This window comes from Gallus gallus, chromosome 20 (genome assembly GCF_016699485.2).
Source record: "Gallus gallus isolate bGalGal1 chromosome 20, bGalGal1.mat.broiler.GRCg7b, whole genome shotgun sequence".
NCBI classification, from domain to species: Eukaryota; Metazoa; Chordata; class Aves; order Galliformes; family Phasianidae; genus Gallus; species Gallus gallus.
In genome coordinates, this window is record NC_052551.1 from 2678136 (window position 1) to 2699648 (window position 21513).

General features: G+C 46.1%; 1 protein-coding gene across 4 annotated transcripts in view; it reads right to left on the bottom strand.

Moving 5' to 3' along the window:
• Positions 1-21513, bottom strand: part of TOX2 (TOX high mobility group box family member 2) — a 148290-nt gene that overhangs the window by 39806 nt on the left and 86971 nt on the right. For all 4 annotated transcript variants that reach the window (XM_025142323.2, XM_015296795.4, XM_417340.8 and 1 more), the window contains one exon: positions 11131-11376. In XM_025142323.2, the coding sequence (XP_024998091.1) occupies positions 11131-11376 (246 nt within the window). The remainder of the gene's footprint in view (positions 1-11130; positions 11377-21513) is intronic.

Here is a 21513-nt window from a genome sequence, read left to right on the forward strand (position 1 = left end):
ATGCATCTAGGGCCACAGCAATGCTTTGAGAGCCTGCCACACACCAAGGCGCACAAGGATCCCTAATAGCTCCTTCTTTCAACTTTTATCCAGACAATATCTTACAGGGTGAGCAGGGCAAAACATGCTCCTTCTCTACAGAAACCATCCTGGATCAGGCCAGCCACTCCCTGATTGGCCCCACTCTTTGCCGTTCCTTTTTCTTGCTGCAACACCTCAATTCACCCCAAATCCACCCACTTTTGCCTCTGCCACTGCACAGAGCAGCCACTCCATGCACCACAGCATCTCCTGATGTTTACAGCTGCCTCGTGCTGCTTACAGGACGTCTCGATCTATAATGAGAAATGCCCACTGCAAGGAGATAAGTGTGAAGTATAACACTGACAATTTCCATGGATGTTGAGGAATTGCAGCAATACACTCCTTCCCTCGCACCGCCGGTCGGAGAGACCAAACAATTTCCACGGTGTAAAAAGAGGGTTCGTAATGGGATTCTGCAGAGCTGGGAGACGAATCGAACCACCAGGCAGAGCATTATGGAATGCTTTCCAGCCAGCAGAGCCAAAGTGAAACACTCGGACATATAACATTACCAGCTGGCTCGCTGCCATGCATCAGATGCAGGAACATTTTTCTCTTTCTGTGACAAGCTGCATCTGTAGCAATCATTATAATTTCTCTTGACACTGCATCCCACACCTCTTCGCAGAGGCAGTTCTCCAGCAGTATTCTTCATTTAAATGGTAACTTTGATTTTTCCTGGGCTGTGGGGTTGAGAACTGTTTCAGCTGCAGCAGCAAGGCAGATGGGAGGGGTGCCAGGAGATGAGTTTTTCAGAGTTCAGCCCTCCACGTCTTCTGGACCCATCCAGATTCACACCCACCGCATTGGTTGAGAATCAGGATGGAGAATGGGAAATCTGGTTCAAGATTCCCATTTCCGCTACTTGTTCTCCACCATCACTGCAAACCTCACAGGTGGAGAGAACTCCTACTACAAGGCTGGGACTGCCATACACATTTACCTGCAGAGGAAATCTTACCACCAATTAGAAACCCTCTCCCTTCCCTAGAGCTGAGCCACGTGGTTGATGGAGCTCTTTGATCTTGTTGCACAACAGAGCTGGTTCCAGCCTATTATTTTTATTGTAAGCACTTTCTGTTACTTACCTCTAAAAACAGCTTCCATTTTAATAATAGAATAGACTTACTCAACGTGTACACACCTACAGCAGTGAATAGTCACTGTAACTTCTCTGTCTGAAACAAAAGCTTTGGAAATTTCCATCCTTTTGTGCTCTCCTGCCCCGGGTGTGTGCTTGGCAGCCTACAAATGGGCCGGGTTGTTTGTGAATGGAACTACTGGAAAGGTACTGAGAGCCACTTAGCATAGCACAGCTTGGATTGGGAACGCTCCTCAAAGGTGCATGGATCCTGTCTTTTGACAAGGAAGATCCGAGGCAATGAGTAATTGCCAGAGAAGGCTAATGCAACCTGGTAACAAGCAAAGAGGAGGCAAATGACAGCTAGGAGATAAACATGATGGATCTGGGGGATAAGGGTAATTAAAAAGGGGCTGCAACATTGATCAAAATGTTCGGAATGGAAGGCAAGGAGCTGACAGACATGTTAGTTTACTGGGATAACTGACAGCACAGTTTGTCCTGCAGCCAAAGTGCTGCTGGTTAAAGCTGGCAGGAATCATTCTTCTCTCAGCTTCCTGATGCACTTCAGAGTGACTTTATGTTGCACAGGGAAGTGGGTTATAGATGCATATGGGAACATGAAAAAGGCAGTGTCTTTTACACGTCACAAAGCACAGCACAGAAAAAGTAGCAGGCAGGGTGAATATAGGCAAAGCACACACAGGGATGGAGCTAGCCATGCCTCTTTGGCAAGGCCACATCCCTGGGTCATAGCATCGCTACCAACCCAGGCAGGTGGCAATAAAAGCTTGGCTTTGATTTACATCCCTACGTTGCCACAAGTGATGGAGTATGATGCAGGACAGGGGAACTGTCACTGCTGGAAATCACCACACCTTCCTGTGCATGGCCCAAACAGCAGCTTCTTATATATCCTATGCCACTGGCTCACGTGCAGGAAAGTGCAACTCAAGTTAGTGCAACTCAATTAGTGCAATCAAATGAGTGCAACCAAATCAGTGTAATCAAACACAGGGCTTTGTTAGCAGCAAGCCCCTGGAAACACATAGTTCTAATTTTATTTGTTGTTCCCAAAGGGGTCCAAACAGGACCTGAAAGCTTCACACCAAAGACCAATATTTAAACAGAGATGATTGGATACAGTTTATCTCACACTGCAGTTAAAGGTACGATGCTTTGCCAGGTCCCACATAAGCTTGCATGGGCAAAGGTAAATCTGACATATTCTGACTGTTCAGCCTTTGTATCTTTTCTGATGTTAATTTTTTTACATCATTTCCTACTCTTTTTGGAGTGGGAGGGAAGGACATTGCAGATATGACCCAAGAACACCAGAGGAGAGGGAGGAGATGATCCCCAAGCACAACAGAGCCCATGGGGCTCCAGGCACATCCCTGGCTCTTGGGACCAAGGTAACAGATCCACCAGGAGGAGGTGGGAATTGGCCACGTTCAGGAACTCTTTTCCTAGAGGCACATCCTGGACTCCTAAGAAACCCCAGTCCGAATTTCCAGATCCAGGGGGAAAATGTCATCACTGGGAGGCAGACAACCCAAATCCAAAGGGTTAAAACCAGGCTAAGCGGCGGGAACCCATCTGCAAGTCTGTGTATGCAGAGATGAACACATTTTAAGATGAGAATCAGTTCTTAAAAAAGGCCCATCCCACATCTTTAGCATATTTACTCTGCACACTTCCAGTTACTCGGTATTGTTCTCAAAGCCCCCTTCACGCTGTATTATTTTATCTGTAACTCGCAGATTTTATTTTCCGCTATATTTTTAATTTATATCATGTTTTATTTATACTACTGTCTTTTATGAAACCCCAAATTTCAAAACTGACACGAGCACTGCACACACAAAGTAGGCTTCTTATTATCAACATGGCAGAGGAGACAAAAAATGACAGGAATAAATCTCGGATTTTATGTCGCCGAGACGTTCTGCGACGTAAGTGACATTTCTCAGCAATACAAATTGTACATTAAAAGATAATTTTCAGAACATGATCCCAGCGATGGAGTGCAGCACCATTACGCAAAGTAATATTGAAGCAGCGCTTTAGCAAATGCTGTTTTTATGTTGTGCTGGTTTGGCACCAAGATTGCAGCGGGTCTTGCGAGTGGATTGAGGAGTGATTAAGTTTACTGTGCACAAAAGCCAGTTATTTGGCAACCTGTCAGTGCAGCGTAATTGATATTTTAATTACACTACTAATACACATGCTGTTCACAACGAGCCTCCTTGGTGGTGTTGCACAAGCTGCATGTTTACAGCACTGATGATTGTTCCTGAGAAGTCTGCATTTAAAAATCGGTAACATTTTAAATGGTTGTAAAAGCAAAGCAAATTGTTTTGCAACTGCTTAATGGCCGGCGGTGTGCGATGTGGGGAGAGCAGCAGAACTGCCACCAGGCACAGGGCCTGGGGACAACCCTCACGCAGGGACATTGTGGTTGATAGGGCGACTCCAGGTGGTGGGGCTGCCAATGGTACTGAGCAGCCTGAGGGAGAGGGGAAAGGTGAGCAGGGCGTGTTGCTGTGGGATGGGGAAAAGGTTCCCCATGTGGTGCAGAGGCACTTCTGGCTTGATCTGATTTAGAGGATGGCAGCCTTGCCTGTGGCAGGGGTTGGAACTAGATGATCTTCGAGGTCCATTCCAACCCAAGCCATTCTGTGATTCTATGATTCTATAACCATGGCTGTTACTGCACACTGGGATCAGACCTGCTGCAGCTCTGGCCAAGTGATGAACAGGAGGAGACGGGGTAACAGCGTGCAGAATGAAAGCATAGGAGAGAAGAGGCATCGCTGCAGGCACACACATGCACACTCTGTGAGCCTCTTCCTGCTGTGGGTAGAAGCACACCTTAACACCTTCCTGCATCTCCTGGTTGTGGGACAGAAGAAAAAGGACGGACACAAGTGTGTAGCAGTGACTCTACCATTTGGCAGGAAGGATGGACGGGGAAGAAGAGATCTAGATGGAGTGCAACAGCACTGTGCTTCTGCAGGCTGAGGTCCCCCAGCACACCTCTGGCTGTTACTTTGCAGCTAAGTACTCTTCTGTAAAGCAGTAGTAAAGAGTAAAGCAGTACAGAAGCTAATACTCTTCTGTACTGCTGTTGTGGGTGGGGAGTTTTTCAAGGTAGAGATATCTCCTCCCATGGGCTTTGTCCTCTGTGGCTCTGGCCCAGGGATGTGCAATTTTATTGTTATTATAACAGCATACAACACCACCAATAATAATAGTGATGCAATAGTACAGAGCAAAGGTAATTTACAGGGAATACCCAAGAAAATCTCCTAGGAGGTGACACCTACGAGCAGATGCCATCATTCCACACAGCTCATCCCTCGCTATGCCAGGTGGAGTTTGTCATAGCTCAGCAAGAACCTGGCATTGGCTGGGGGAAGCCCTAAAGCTCAGGAAGACTATTCCTTCTGTCTCTATGATCCCAGGGAACATCAAGCACTGTGTGCATATTGCGAGTCTCAGAGCCTTCCTCCGTACAGAGACCTTAAAGGGGATCTGGGGCTGAGATGTGCCGACCGTGAGCACTGCTGGAGAGCAGAGATCGTGCAAGGAGGAAGCTGTGGGAGGAAAGCCAAGCAGATTCCATGCGAGATCCCCAGTCCCAGCAGAAGAAGGTCACCGTGTTCAGAGCTGGCAGGCAAAGGTGGCACCTTGTCTCCTCCCTGGAGTCAATCTCATGTTACCAACCAACACTCAAATCTGCTTTGTTCTCAGCTGTCACAACATGCCCACAAACAGCATATCTCTTATTTCTCTTATCACAGGGATGGGATACCCAGGGGTGAACCTGAGGTCCAGCCACACAAGCACCCCATAAGCAGCTCAGTTTATCATGCTCACTACATACTCAGCCCTGCTGCTGTCTGAACACCGGCACAGCTAGGACCTTGTGCAACCATCATCACTTGGAGCTCTCCTGCTCCACCTGGCCTGGATCATGGAACAGCTGCAGCAGCGATGAGCAAAGAGCTCAGGCTGGTGTTCAGGATGATGAGAAGCCCCAGGGAAGCTCTCCCATAGAGAAGGAGCTATGTCCCCATAAAGACCCACACTTCTGGCTGCAGCACCAGCTCTGCACCCAGCACCACATGCGGCCAGAAACAGCCACGTCTGCTCTCTGCAAACACACAGGGCTCAGCCACAGCTGCTACAACTTCCCCAAGTAACTATGAGACCGTGCCCCTTCCTGCTCTTAAGCACACACACAAACAATTTGCTCTTTGATTGGGAATCTTGTCTGCCTGGTTCCGACCTGGAGCGAAACGTTATGAGCGATAGGGCTGGGGGGGGGGGGGGCACGGAGGGAAGGGGCTTTCAAATGAAATGCCAACAGACATCAGAGCCAGCAGCATGTGTGGGTGTAGCTAAATTAAGCTCACGAGTAGGTGGGGCAAACGCCTTAAACAAGTTTGTGAAGGTAAAATAATGTTCATTAAAAATAGAAAAACAACTGAAAAAATATCCTTTGTATTCAACTTTGCACTCGTACATCATAATGTTCCAGTAAAAGCCCATTTTCCCTTGAGATAATAAAAGAATTGAATTTTTCCTTATCGGTCATCTATTTTTCTAGCTAAAGCTATTACTCCCTCTCTGCGGTTGCTAGGCAACAAGAAATATTAATAGCAGCTTTTATTAGCTTAGCTTTAGCAGTGGAGTACCAGAATGAGAAAATGGAAAACATAAATGTGTTACATAAATCTTTCAACCTTTCAGGGTTTGTGTTAGTCTCTGTTTTCATAATGATTTATTGAAGTGATGGTTCATTTATGAGAAAAAGGAGTGTGAAATAAGAAAACGGAACATTACCCTGAAGGACTGTTTGAAAATAAATAATTATAGGAGGTGAAGAAAAGCTGTTTAAAACCATTTTTCTGAGTTTTATAAAATTTAAAAAGACATATTTCTTTCATTTATTGCCTCTGAGAAAAACACTAGCAGGGAATTGCAAACAGGGCTCTGTTTAATACAAAGAGCCCTTCACGTACAGTTGTGTTATTGCTATTTTCCACCAAGGGCTTGTGTTTGGAGTTTAGCTTTTAACTAGTGAACCATTAGTAAGCAGAAAGGCAAATGAGTCAAAACCTGAAGCACAGACCATGGGAGTGCCAGGGCACAGGGGTCTGCCAACCCTTTGCTCCCGGTGACATGGTGACATGGTGCCAGCCCATGCTCAGGACATTGTTGGAACCAGAGTTGTTTCTAATAACTTATTTCACCAGGCAGTGATTTAAAATTATTGCAGTATTTATGCACTGGAAGCGTTTGCCAACAACATGGACGTAGCATTGCCTGCTGGAACATCTCTATCACCTACGGAGCTGCAGCTTCACATGTATCCAGCCCAGTGCCCTCAACCACGTTATCACAACTGAGGCCGTACTGGAGCTACTCAGACAAACAGAGATCCTCCTGCCCGCATGTGACTTGGGCTCCAGTCTAAAGGTGGGAAGGATGGGAGGTGAAGAGAAACCCATAACACCAGCCGGGGAGATGCTCTTGCCAGCTGCCTGCATGCAGGAGCCAGTGCTGGAGCAGGTTGTAGAACTGCAGAATCATTAATGTTGGAAAGACCACTAAGATCACCAAGTCCATCCATCAACCCATCACCCCCATGCCCACCAAACTATGCCACTCACTGCCACATTCAACCTCTTCTTGAAAGCCTCCAGGGATGGTGACTCCACCACCTCGCTCAGGGTCTTCTGCTGGTGACCAGCGAGATGTTTGTCCTCAGAGACCTACACCATCCCCATGGCCCAGGCAGGCACACAACCCTGGCTCTGAGAGGTGCCTGCTTTTCATTTCCATTTCTCACACGGACCCAGGTAGGTGTGTTACAGCTGAAATTTTTCTTGGTTTTGTGTTCTTTTTCTTTCTTTTTTCCCCTTTCTTTCAATTCCACAGAAAAGCCCTGTAGTACTAGATAACAGCTGCCTGGTTTCCAAAGCCAAGCTACCTGAAGCCAGCCAACCAACTCTTCAGAAATTTCAGGGCTGCATTTGTCCTTGCTGCTCTGATTCCTCCTGCCTTTAACCTCTCCTCCCTGGAAGGAACCCCCAGGAAATAATAATTAAAGCCAGTAACCCAATGCATACAGGTTCCAGACCTAACCAGAAACCTGACATCTTTTACACCATGAATATGCTTCTCACCATTGGTGATTCTGAACATTTTTCAGATGATCTGGTTTTGCTCAAACTGAACTGAAACACTTCCAGGATATTTCTGGAGCCTTTTTCTATTTTTTTTTTCCCTTTTTTTTTCACTCAAGCTGATGCACCAGCTTGCTGATAGCAGAAAAAATTCATCACCTGGAGCTCAAGGGATACTTTCTTTCCAACTTCTCCATCTCTTCTCTTCCCAGTAAGGGGAAGGGAAGGGACCATAGGACAGCATTTGCTGCAACCCCGTCCAGAAGAGCTGAAGAGTGAGGGAGGCTGATTTTGGGTAGCTTATTCACAGCTACAAGCAGTGCAAATGTCAAGAAATAAAGTCAAGTAGATCTCCCATCGTGAGAAGTACCAGGGAGTGGAGATGCGCGGATAGTTGCCAGTCTCTCCAATCAAACTCTCATACTGATGACAAAGTCAATGCTTGCACCTAACAGCTGCCACTTGGGGTGTCCAAAATGATGTTTCTCCCAGCAAAAATACACAGCTGTGCCATAGTTCCACCCAGCAGAGAAGGGTGCAGCACCCAGGACTGGGCACCATCCCACCTGATGAGCAGAGACACGACACTATCTAATATTTATGGAAATATGTTTGCACTGTGCTGGAGATTCACAGGCTCTGACCTTGATCACCCTTTCTTTCTGTCAAATATGTTCTGCCAAATCCCTTCTGAAATCTCATTTATTCACAGCAGCTCCTTCCCCCAGCAGCACCCCGCCCTGCTGCCTGTCCCCAGCAATGCACGGCACTTCCCAGCTCTCACTCGCATCTGCCAGGTCCCCACCGGACCCCTGTGAGGGCTCAGCAGCCACCTGTCGACACCAAAAAGCTGAGAGGATGCTCACAGTGGGCAAAGTCATTCTCTTTACATGAAAAACAGGTCTTTTTTTTCCTCTTTTATTTCCCTAAGTATTCACCATTTCTCAGAGAAAATCACATCTCTCCTATTTACCTTCCCTCCAACCATTCCTCCTCTTTCTCCATAGCAAAAAAAAGAAAATAGATGGCAAGAGAGAATAACCTGTCCTGTTGAGAATTTTTCAGCTATTTCTTTCGCCCAGCACAACTATAACATGCCTTCTCCAAGGCTTCACCTTCACTCTCCAGCTCTCATCCCACTGTGGGATTTCCCGCAGCTGCTTTAAACCCGCTCTGATCTAGGTTTTCACCTGCATAATGGGAACAACAATTGCCTCCCTTGCAGGGGCACTGAGGGGCTTAACTCAGTGTACGGACAGTGCTGGGACATCCCAGGACAAGGAAATGACACACGGGCCACAACAGCCTGCAGGTATATTTTTCCCTTATTCACCTGTGAGCTGCAGAGGAAATGATCCATCACTGCACTCAGTGAGTCCTCACTCGTGCCTTTCTAGCAGGCTGAGATTTGGCACAGGGATGCCTTCCTCAAAATCCCAAACCTTTAGCTGCTATTTGGAGAAGTCTTACCCACATCCAAACATTTGACCTTGACTCGCTCACCATATTTTTTACTGCATCCCAACCACAAGACATGGCAGCTGAGGCAGGAAATAGCTGCGTGTGCAAAACGTGGTACAACATACAATGCAACACCTGTCCTGGAGCAAAGACAAACCTCCACATGCTGCCTCTGCAGCGCTCCCAGTTGTGCTTCCCATCACTGCCTGTGTCACAATAAATCCACTCTTTTTGGAAGTGCAAGCAGATAAGTCTCTTCCTGTTATGTGGATGCCCCATCCCTGGAGGCATTCAAGGCCAGGCTGTATGTGGCTCTGAGTAGCCTGGTCTGCTGGTTGGTGACCCTGCACATAGCAGGGGGGTTAAAACTAGATGATCATTGTGGTCCTTTTCAACCCAGGCCATTCTGTGATTCTGTGATTCCTTGATCAGACCCTTTTCTGCTGCAACTCCCACCTGAATGTGATGAACTTTTGGGCAGGTTTGGAGAAGGTCGCACGTCACACAGTGACAGGCAGCGAGGCCTGAAGCATCTTCATGGTGCCTCACACAGAGAGCTGAGGATCAATGGGATGCGAGCAGGTGGTGTCAGTGACACAGGCTTAAAAATCTGCTCTGTTTCTTGTGTTTAATTACTCCACCATGTACATGCCTTGCTCCCAATGGTAATTATGGAACACGTGCTACAATCCTGCCACAGTGGAGCTATACTGGAGTGAGGGGAACTCAGTGTGGGCATCCAAAACCACAGCTGGGCAGGAAAAAATAGGGCTGGGAGCTGTTTCTGTAGCTCAGGTCTGACAGCATGGAAAAAAGGCTTTAGCAGGAGGGGGGGGGGGGGGGGGGCAGGATTTAATTTCAACTTGACATTGCAACACCATTCGCACCCTGATCTACTTCCTTTACTGCTGGGACCTTTGAAGATGTATTGCAGCTCCGGAGGTTTCCACTCAAAACTAAGCACTTTCAATTCACTGTCGGCTGGAAAATTCAGGGTTCACTGGATTTTTTATTTTAGTGGTAAGGGGCAAACAAATCTTAATCTCTCTATTCTATGTTTACAGCCCACTAAGCCCCCTTCTTATCTTCTCCGGTTCAGCCCTGATTTATTGTCACCACGCTGCATTTGTAAAACAGTACCATAAAATAAGAAAGAGAACATTTCCCAAGGACTACTCCAAAATAAATTATTTCAGACGTACTGAAGCTGTTTAATAAATCCCACTATTCTTGTTTCTTTAGGTATTTTAGAAAGTGATTTATAAGTGCAATATCACCTCTCAAAAATGAGACAATCAACACAGGATAAAATTATTGTGTTATGAAAATAGGGGTCAGGAAAAAGGGTTGCGCTTTAAATTAAACTAGGGAAAAATATTTCATCTGAAATTGACTCTTTTTGTCTCAGAAATGAATGTTTTAATCACCTAAGAACCTAAAAGCTAACACAGAGACCTAAGTAATATTTAATTTCATAGAATATGCTCGTGTTCAATATTGATAGGCAGAAGATGATGTTTTTCTTAAACACCCTAACCACACAACTTGGAGATGCACCAAGACTTTAGAAAGCCTTGGGATTTTCCTAGACTAAGAGATAATATCCCATTTAAGTATTTAAATATCACTGTCTTTCCATTATCTACTCAAGCAATCGACACCAAATGCTGTCTAGCTAGAGCAGTTGCAGGCTTGCAGGCAATGCTAATAAAGTAAAATTAACTCTGTTTGATATTGATGCCTTCCAACAGCACCCATGAAAATCAATGATCTTAGAGAGAAACAATGTAGAAAACTAACCATAGGGCTAAATGCTCTAAAGAGGAAAATATTATTACACAGCTCCGGTGTTAATTCAACACCACTCCAAAAAACAAGAGAAAACCTTTCTTCAATGCTGCTGCTACAGAAGCGTTTTAAGGCCTAATTAGCCTCCAAGTTTCTTCCCAGAGCTGCCTTTATTTCATTTTCCCTGTGTTAGTTATTCCTATAGAAGCATCATTTGAAACTTTGCAAGGTATCACCTTATCACCATGTGAGCCAAAAGGCAACTTGAGCTTGTAAGTGCCAGCAGGGATCTTGTTCTCCTGGAAATCAAGAGGAAACTCTCCCTCTGTGGGGCAGCCGTGCTCCTCCGGCCAATGCCACTGAGCCACTCCTGCAGCAGAGCATGGGGTGGCAAGCAGGAGGCTCAATCCCCATCCCTGGTGCAAACACCTCATTAAACGTATAACATCTCGATCAAATCATAGCATGATGTACAGAAATGGCTTTAACAAAATATAAAAAGAGGGGAAAGTCACTGACCGTGGGTAGCTGGCTGGAGAGGAGATGCCCATCCTGGCTCAACATGTTGGAGACCATGATGGCTGGCAGGTCCATGTTCTGGTAGGGGTACGCAGGTATCAGGCTGTTTGGAGGCAGGCTGTGGCACAGGGAGTGATATCCAGCTTCGTGGTCCACCAAGTGCAGGAGTGAAGGGTCAGGGAGGTTAGGAGGCGTGATGGGTGGGATTTCGTAGTCTTCATTATTCTCGTTCTGACTATTATATGTCTAGAAAATGAAAAAGACATTTCACAATGCGTCACTGCCTTGTTGCTTCAGCAAATAGAAGTGATTGCACATCTCAGCGAAAATGTTCTTGTTTTAACAGAAAAGATAGCTGCAGCCCCAGCCATCAGCAGGTCATGATCGAGTGAGGGCCAGGTAATAAGCACTGCACTATCAACTGCAGGACACCACAGGTTCTTGAAAGCCTACAGTGCTCCTGAAACACTGCTCATTGCCCTCCTCATCCCTGCTGCAACCCTGTACCAGTTTATAAACCCCTCTAAAGAGAGAAAGCCAAACATTGAGGTTTGTCCTTCCTTACATTCTTATACAAATCTGGTTTGGGTTAGCACGCCCTCATCTCCGTACCAATACTCCCCAAGAATGTGCAGAGATGCTGTTTCTTTTGTTTCCCATGTTTTCTGTTGGTTTGTATAAAATTAAGCATTCCAATTTGCATGGGAAAAAAAAAAAGATATTATTACACCTGTGTAACTGTTCTTATATCAGACAAAAACATATTTGCTTCATAATGTAAGCGTAAATCTATCCAAAATTATTAATTACGAAAGCAGAATATAATGAGTCTCTGGCAGAGGAGGCTTACTCTAAAGATCTACTGTTTCACTTATTATTATAGCATATGAAATTCTGATTAGCCATAGTATTACACACATGGATTTTAAGCTAAATTTCTCAGATCACCTAGTTTCATGGTTGGATTTTGACTTAATACTTGATTTAAGAGCAAAACCCCAGGCGTGTGCAAAACTGGTTGAACATTTCAGGCTTTATTAATCCATTGCCCCAGAGCTCACACTTGGGTTCGTGCTCTTTATCACCCCCAGACTGCAGGGAGAAAACCCTTAATAAAATAAAATAAAATTAAAATATATATACATTTTTAATCAGAGCTCAGAATCCAGTAGGAGAGGCAGCTAAGGGGAAATCCACCTCTTGTCTCCTCTCATCCCATCACAACCACAGAGCAGAGCACATATGCCGCACATCCCACCCAATTACTCACATGTGCGTGAAATTCCCACTAGCTCTGGGGAAACACGAGTACACCAGAAATATAAGAAGGAGACCAGGCTGAGCTAGCTCTGTATCAACAGTTATTGTTCAGGGGAAATTCAAGCCCAGTTGTTTTTCCAGCCAGCTTCTGTATTCTGCACCAGCAGTGGTATTGTGCTGGCAAGGTAGGGGGATGAGAGGCTGCACACAAAAGCAGACAGATCCCATTTAATACGTCTAGCAGTTAAGTTTTCATTTGAGCTACACTCTTCGAGGTATATAAATTCTTCTCCAGCTATTTAAGAGGATTTCACTCTGCGCTTTATGGAAAGGGATTTAAATAAATCATTGCACAGCAAACTTGTTCCTCCAACCGGTTTATTTTGGTATCAGGTATATAAGCAAGTGGCTTTTTTGCGCTTAACTAAATTATGTAAAACCCACTCAAAGTTTCCTAAAGCTCTCTTCAAAACTACAAGTTGCCTGTGCTGCCGCAAAGCAGCTCGCGGAAGGGCTTTGAGGCGGTTTTGCCCCCGCTCCCCCTGCACGTTCTTTGCTCTGCGCTATTCAGCCTGGGAGAAAAAAGCCCTGTGTAACTCACACAGCCCTCCGAAGAGCTACAGTATTGTGCAGACCTATCAAAATCACAATCAAAGCCGTACACAATCAAAATCAGATTAGACAATATCCAATCAACATAATCAGCCTCGGCGCCTGCCAGCTTTTACACCGCATCGCGGAGAACGATTTTCCAAAACAGGCCGCCCTTATTCTATATGTGTTTTAAATAGATGGGTAGAGAGATAGGGAAGGGAGAAGAGGCAGGGTGGGAAGGGGGGAGGGGGCTACTGTGGCATGCTGTTGGCACGGCCAGGGGGATGCATCCATGCCCACGAAGGGTGGGCTCACATCGCGTGCACAAAAGCCACCATCCCCAGACTCCTGCCAGAAACACCTCATGGCCCTTCCCACCGCCGCCCGGGCTGCGTGGTGGATTCTGTTTTCTATTCTTATGTTAATCTGAATTAAATTAAACAGCCAATTATACGTTATAAGGATACATTACAAATTAGATTAGAGAGCTGGCCTGAACCCATTCCTCCCACCAGGAATCCCAAGCCAGGCACAGGGAAGCTTGCCCTGCTGAAAGGCCGCCCGTTGTGGAGCACACAATGAGCATGGGAGATCTAGGATTTTCTGCTCTCAAACAGATGACATTTGTTGTGATTACACATGATTCCCTTTCAAATTAAAACACTGACATCAGCTGAAACAACAAGCCTCCCTGTGCCAGGCCTCTCCAGCTCAGCGCTGCCCTCCGCTCCCTGTGAGGAGCTGCAGCCGCCATGGGTCCTCCCTTCAGCCCGCTCCGCTCCAGGCCCAGCAGACCTCAGCTGCTCAGGAGCAGGGCTCTGGCTGCCCATGACCCCTGATGCTTCCTGGCAGAAGGAGACATGTTAAGGCCCCGTCCCTCGAGTTGGCACCCAAAAACCCCTCACAGGATCCACAGGCAGCCCACATAAGGGCAGTGAGGGACACTGCAGCTGGTAGTGCCCTGTGTGGAAATGGAGCTGAAGTGAGAGCTTTACAGGGATGAAGCCAGTTCTTCTGCTCGTCTCCACTGTCCCATGATGGGATGCCTGAATTTTAACACTAAAACTGGATGTTCTTCCGTATGCCTAGATAAGGATCTGAACTAAAAGGGTATCAAGCCGCAGACGTCTTCTCCAAACAACCTTAAGCTATATCTGAAAACTGTGTGGGCCAAGCAGGGAAGCGAGTAGCTCTCACCCTAGAATGTCAGCAGCTGGCAATGAGCAAACTGGAAATAGAATCATAGAACCATAAAGGTTGGAAAAGACCTCTAAAATCATCCAGTCCTACCCCAACCCATCCCACCATGCCCACTGACTACGTCCCTCAGTGCCACATCTCCACGGTTCTGGAACACCTTCAGGGACGGTGGCTGCACCACCTCTATGGGCAGCTGTGCCACTGCAGCACTGCTCCTTCAGAGAAGGAATTTTTCCTGATTTCCTATCTGAACCTCCCCTGACACAGCTTTGAGACCTTTTCCTCTCATGCTATCACTGTTACATGGGAGAAGAGGCCAAGGCCCACCACGCTACAATATCCTTTCAGGGAACTGTAGAGTGATGAGGTCTCCCCTGGACCTCCACTTCTCCACACTGAACAACCCCCGTCCCTCATCTGCTCCAAATGTTTCCACCACAAGCACCCATTACAGCTGTAACACAGTGCAAGCTCCTGCAATAAGGAGCACACATTGCTGCTACTACAGAGTGGGACAGACACAACCACACTTTGCTCTGCTCCCATCAGCATGCTGCAGACAGGAGGAAGGTTTTGGAAACAGCCTATTACTGAGCCATTTAGGGTCCATCTGCCCACCTCTGCACTGTGACCACACAGCTCCAGCATCCAGCTGCCTGAGGCTAAGGGATATCCAGGTGTCTGAACACCATCCAGATCTCAAAGGGCTGGCTGGGAGCCAGCCAAAGCCATAATCACTGCCTTACTGTGAATGACACCAAGAACCCGCCATGCAGGTAGCTTGAGGGAGCTACAAGCGTTGTGCACATCCACAAATTAAGCCTTTAGCTTTCTCCTGCCTTTTCCCTCTTGGACAAGGAGGGAAATACTGTCTTTCTTTAAAAAACACTCTACGGCTGGCCAGCACCACTTCTCCCCTGCACATTGCTATTAATCATTGAAGACATGACTTGACCAAGGACCTGGGAGCCGCTCTCCTCAGAAGCATGGCAAACATCCAGTGACCCCAATTCTCCACTGAGTCATGCTCCGTGTGATTATCCATGAGGATCCAGGAGTTGCAGCCAAGCACTGATTCAGAGAAATATTATTCACAGTGAAAAGGATAGAGATTTGCAGCATTATTGCAGGTAAATATTTGCCCTGTCAAATAACACTCAACAGTAAACACAAGCCTAAGAAAGAAAATTTATTCCCAGTAAGGTACAAAGAAAATATGTCGACCGATGTGATTCATCCCACCCTAATCATCCAGATGACACGAAACACCATGGACTCTCCCACCCCTCACCTGCTAACGAAGCTTTTCCTGCAGCTAACACGAGAGCTTATTGCTGTAGGAACGTGACCCTCTAGGCATTTCAGACATTAGGTAGGGCTAAACAGATGAAAAGCAGGCTGAGAAGTTTGCAGAGTGAATAAAACATTGCTATTTGTGAACAAGTGCGACCAAGGACTACCGTGACAGACACTAACAAAGCTTGTGCTCTTGTATGCATGGAGAGCACGGACTGCTGAAGCCACAGGGGCGGCAAGGTTGTTTCAGGTGGCAGGAGAAGATGGAAGGCATCTGGATGTTGCAAACCCCAAAGAAACACTCCAGTGCCAGCAAGGACCAGAGCACAGTGCTCACCATGGGGCTGCCGAAGGCTGTGCTCCCACCTGTGCCTTCCAAAGCCCCGTGCCAAGACGTGAAGCAGTGCTGATTTTGTATGTCAGCAGCTCTGGGGCTTAGCAATGGAAATTGATTTGCCTCATCTCTGCACGTGGAGATCCTGCCTGTGAATAGCGGGGCCAATGAATTACTTGGGTAGAGTTGGAGGGACACCGTAAAGAAGTATTTATTAGCAGCCAGCCACATGCAGCCTACAAATTGTCTTTGATGTTCTTCCAGCCCCTTTTGCATTAATTTTCACATGCTCAGGTTTTTGACTGAGGGAATGCAGTTGTAAAGGGAAAAACGAGTCCTTGCACAAACATAAACATGCTCTTGAAGTGCATGCACAACAACAAGCAGCATGCAGACATGCCAGGAGCCCAGCAGGATGGCAGGCAGCCCCACCACCACCAGCAAACTGGGTTCTACCTGCCTACTGAGACCTCTGTGCTCCTTTCCTTCCTGTAGTGTGGGATTTAAATCCCAAATGAATGTTGGTTCACCCAAAGAGCAATCAATCAAACTATTTAACGTTCCCAAGCTTCTCATCATTTCCTCCTATTGTTGCTTTGATGCACATTCTGCATGCTATGGTGAACCCTAGCAGACAGACAGCCTCCACCACAGTGCTGCTGGACATCTTTGTCCTGGAATGGAGCTGGAGATTTACTTCTTCATCTTACCTGCCCTTTGTCCCCAGTGCTGTAGACACAAATCCCATGGAATGGGATTTCAATCAATCCCTTCTGAATGGTTTAAACCAAATTTGACAGTGCAAAGGAAGCCTTTTATACAAGTTTCATAAAGCCAAATGTGCACAGAAAGGAGATACCAGAGTCCTAAGCATTTACTTTTGCCCTGCAAACCTTGGATCTCCTTGTCTAGCTGCTACTTGGGTGAACGGATTGCCACAATGGGGTGCCATGCTGCTAAGCAGGATGGAAAATGCAGGGAACTGGCCATGAGTACTCATAGCTTACACTCAGTTTTTGCATCACCAAAGCTGTGGTTGACCTGCATCACTACTTCACTGCAAAAAAAAAAAAGAAAAAAAGAAAAAAAAAAAGCTAAAAATAATGGAGTTCTATGAACAATTTATAGCATAAGAAATCAGCCCTATTGTAGGTTTTTAAAAAGGCTCCCAACTCCCTCTCCCCCCACTTCCCTCTTTTTTTTAATCAGCATCTTATCCAGAACTGGAATCCTGTCAAGAATAGTGGATAGCACACAACTATAACTTCTTATTATGTGTATAGTGATTTTATGAATTCAGTGGGGAATGAAATGCAATTTTGTCAGACTTGTCTGTGTTCATAATGACCAAGTCAAATTAATCATCGTGGATAATACTCCTGTGTCAGCCATTCAAGAGATTTTTTAATAGAATTTTTCTGATTCATGTCTTGCAGTACATCAGATCTGTAGTAATGCAGGCACTTCTAAAAATCAGTGCAATTATGGCTTCTTGTTGGCCTGTCATTTTCCTGGAATAAAAATGTCTCTGCAGAAGTCATATACTGTATATAAACCAAAATGAAAAACAAAAATATAGTTACAATTAGACTTGATTTTTCCTAAAGATTTAATATCTTCTCGAGGCCATTATTTACAGGCAATACATAACGCAACAGTGCATGATGCTGAAGATGGGCTGGCTTATCACAGCACACACCAATTTCGTCCTGGTTGTCATTCTTTCTCTGATTGCCCTATGAGTTAGTGCTTTCGTAGGCATGGAAATGACTATCCCATAGAACAAACAGGGGATAGGTAATGGGCCTGCAGTCAAATTATTGTGTTTATTAAAAATGTATCCAAGAAAGCCCACGGAGATCCCAAAGGGCTCTTGTTCAGGAAAATCTCTGGTTCAAGAAAAGGTTACAGTTACCATAAAGGCAGATAGACATGCATGGGAGCAGCAGTGCAGCGTGCAGCGGTATATAAAGGATTAGTAATGGTACACTTATCCTTCTGAGGGAAGAGAGAGACCTCTAATTCCCCAGAGACAAAGACAGAAATGAGTTTTGGAAGAAGTTACCACCAGGAATTAAGAGGAAGAAAAATGTAATCCACCCCAGCTCTCAGCCTCTCCTTCCTTCATTACCTGGTGTTCTGCAGTTATTGCCATGGAAGGGAGCACAGGGAAGGTCCCCACCAGGGCTCCCCACCGTGGGTCCCAGTAGAGCTGCCCCACACCCACCCCATGACACTGGAGAGAAACGCTTCTGGAACCACTTGGAGGGAGGAATGGAGACCCACCACCACATACTGTCCTCCCAAGAACTCAAGACCTGCCTAAGGCAGCAGATCAGCAGTTGAGCCAGTCAGGGAAGCTGGCCGAAAAATCAGCCAATAGCAGCAAGCATTTTGGAGGAGATATTCAATCCTCTGGTGAACGCTTCTTGAAGCCCCTCAGAGACAAGAACGACTCATCACTTTCACCTCTCTCATCTGTTTTTATTAACCCTCCACCTTCCTGCATTCCTATTAAGTTCTGGAAATCAATATCCAGCAGCAGGGAGCTCTGCATGCTCCTTACAAAACACGCCCCAAACTCCTGCTTTGCGGGTTTGCTGTTAATGTGTCTCTGAATGCCATTTTTATGGGGCAGAGTATGTCCAGGCAGTGCCTTACCCTGCCTGTGCCATCCCCAGCCACAATGGGACCCACATGGAGATGTTGCCTCTGAACTCCCACCTCCAGCACTGAAGGCAACACCACATTCCTACAGCGCAGACCTTCCCCTTCTAAACACACACCTGGGATACACAGCTCCAAGTCTGCTGATGGCACTTTCAGGAGCACTCAGTATTGGCTCATGCAAATATTGGCAATAGCCGGAGCTAAAATCCCTTTGTTACGTCTTCATTAGCGGGACTAGAAGGCATATTTGATGCACAGCGGTTCTTTTTCAACTGCAGTAATATCTAACTGCAGTATCTACCCTGAGCATGGGTAGGCATCGCAGCACATTTACGTAGCAGTTCTTCCCCAGGTCTTTTAAAATAAACGTGGCAGAGTTCCAGGGGAAGCTCGGAGATGTGCAAGCTCTGTTCCATGTCAGCAAAGCACACCCTCCGTCATCTGTCTCACAGTTGTTTATAAAGATTTAGCTTGGTTTTAAAATATATTCTGTAGGGACTGCACATTCAGGCAGAGAGGAGTCAATACAGATCTAAAATTAGATCGACCGGATCGGACAGATACAAAACCTTTGCTTTGTTTTCCTGGGCTCTGGGCTGGAAGTCAATACAAGGAATATGATAATATTCTACTCAAGAATATCATGCGTTTCTGGGAATTATTTGAGGAGTACAGACTTTACATAATTGCCTTTTTTGTCTCATGGCATACTGAACTTGCATAATAAGATCAGCGCACTTCACAGAAATTCATTGTTGGGCTGGATGGATTTGGTATTCTGCATTGAGCCAAGGGTACATTACATAATGATGTATAATGCACTGTAAGCAGGTCAAGAGATAAGGCAGCCTGCAAACAGTAATGGAGTGCACGGGGGGAAGAATTAGCAAAAAGCACTCTAAGAAATTAATTCAACCTGGCTTCAGTCGAGCAAGAAGGACTCACAGCAGGAAGAAAACTTTATTCCATACCATGCTTATCCCCTTTCCGTTTTCATTTTGTTTTTCCACTGAGTTTAGAACTGACTTTGTGCCGCACTTTGGATGGGTGCTCTGCAGCAAGTTTTCCACTTTGGGAACTGGATGCACAGCCCTATTCGATTTGCTCTTTCTGTTCCTAAAGGTGAGCTGGGGCTGGGACCTGTGCTGCCCAAAGCATCGCTCACCACAAACACGCCCCAACTTTGGACCCACGTGCTTCCCCAGTTCCACCTGGGGCCCCAAGTCAAATTGACAAGAAAATGATGTATGCATGTATGCATGATACAAAAAGGCAATAAAGCCCACGAGCAGCAGCACAGCCCCCTCCCATCACCCAGACTCGATGTGTCTGATTAGCACAAGGACGGGGAGAAGTGGGGAGAGCCTGCATAATGTGTGTGAGCTAGCACCTCCCCCAGGGTGCCCAGCTGCTGCAGAAGCAATTTCACAGCTCATCATCCATTATGAGATTAAAATAATTTTTTTTCCTCCTGTGAAGTACTAATAAATTGCGCGGGCAGAGCAGAGTTAGCATTTACACAAATGGTAGTGAATCACCCACCTAGTTATTTCTTAATGGATTGAGTATCTGCTTTCCTCCTTATCCTGTCATTTCAAAAACTAAAGACACAAACCTGTTTATCTGCACCGTTCAGCCACAGGGTAATAGGCACAAAGGCAGAGAGAGGCCCTGCCCAGCAATTGCCAGGGAACAGCACCAAAACATCAGTATGAAAGGGGAAATGAGCTCCACAAAAGACCACCTGAAATCCCCCCCAGAACTCACTTTGGGGTGCAAAACTCTCTGAGGCATCGCTGACACAATGCAGCTTCCATGGTACATCCAGTGAAGATGTAAAGCTGCAGTCAGAGCAGAGCTAATGGCTCTGGGAACGTCCCTGCTTTATTATGGTATCAGACGAAGCAGGCATGTTTAATGTTTAAACTTCCAGCGACAAATGCCTACAGCAAATATGTTTTATGTATTTATTCAGTGCTTCTTATGCACCTGTCACCTTAGTAGCTAAGGTGCTGCTTACCCCTTTGTATATTATTAAAATTGAAAACACATCAATGCTTTGTGACATGCCACGCTCTCCCCTCCCCTTTCTCCTCTCCATCCCCAAGAGCAGCTTGATATCCTTTACCAGCCCATCCCCTGCATAACATTTCAGACTGCCAGGAAGTGGTCGAAATGGGAAAAGGAAATTAGCTGGAAGCCCCGGAGCAATAAATCAGCCTCCCATGCTATCCTGAAGCCTCTCAGCCCCAGACCTGGCCCTGAGCGCCAGGAGAAGCACCGACGTCAGGCACTGAGTCAGTCCTGAGAGGAGGTGGCAGGAGCATCCCCTGATGCTAAGTTCAACAACTGGGTAGCAAGTGCTGCCTCCAAACTAGGCCAGGCAATGTCCGTTTGAAGCTGAATGTGACTTGGACTGGTAGGGCAAAGAGAAGTTAAACATTGCCTTTGGAACTGGGATGCTTCCCTCCTTGCAGACCCTGAATATGCAGAATTTTATTCATTCACACCCTTATCCAAAGCAGAAGCTGTCACGTCACAGGAGCACAAAGGTGCTGGGCTGTTAGGGAAAGCACAAAGCACCAAGAGACTCATGACAAAATGATGAGAACCGTAACCTGGTACGCAGCCAAGTCTCCAAATCTCCAGCGTAGGTGTGAAAATCTCAAGCTTAAGCCTCCAATATGTAAATTTGGGGAAAAAAAACCAGATTTTATCTTTAACAATTCTAACATATTTTTTTTCTTTAATAAAAATAAGCTTATGTATTGAATCTAAAAAAAGCTAAGGTCACACACATTGCTCTGAGTGGCTCATCTATGTCCTAACTCACAGATGTTCATCAAATACCTTCTAGAGAAGGAGTGATCAGGACAAAATGAGTAACTACAATAGCCGTCATAGAGTGGCTTTGGTTGGAAGGGACCTTAAAGATCATCAAGATCCAACCCAACTAGAGAAGATCCTGGCACAACATGGCTGAAAGCAGGAACAACAAACCCAAGGTACAAACTCAGATTTGCCCTGAC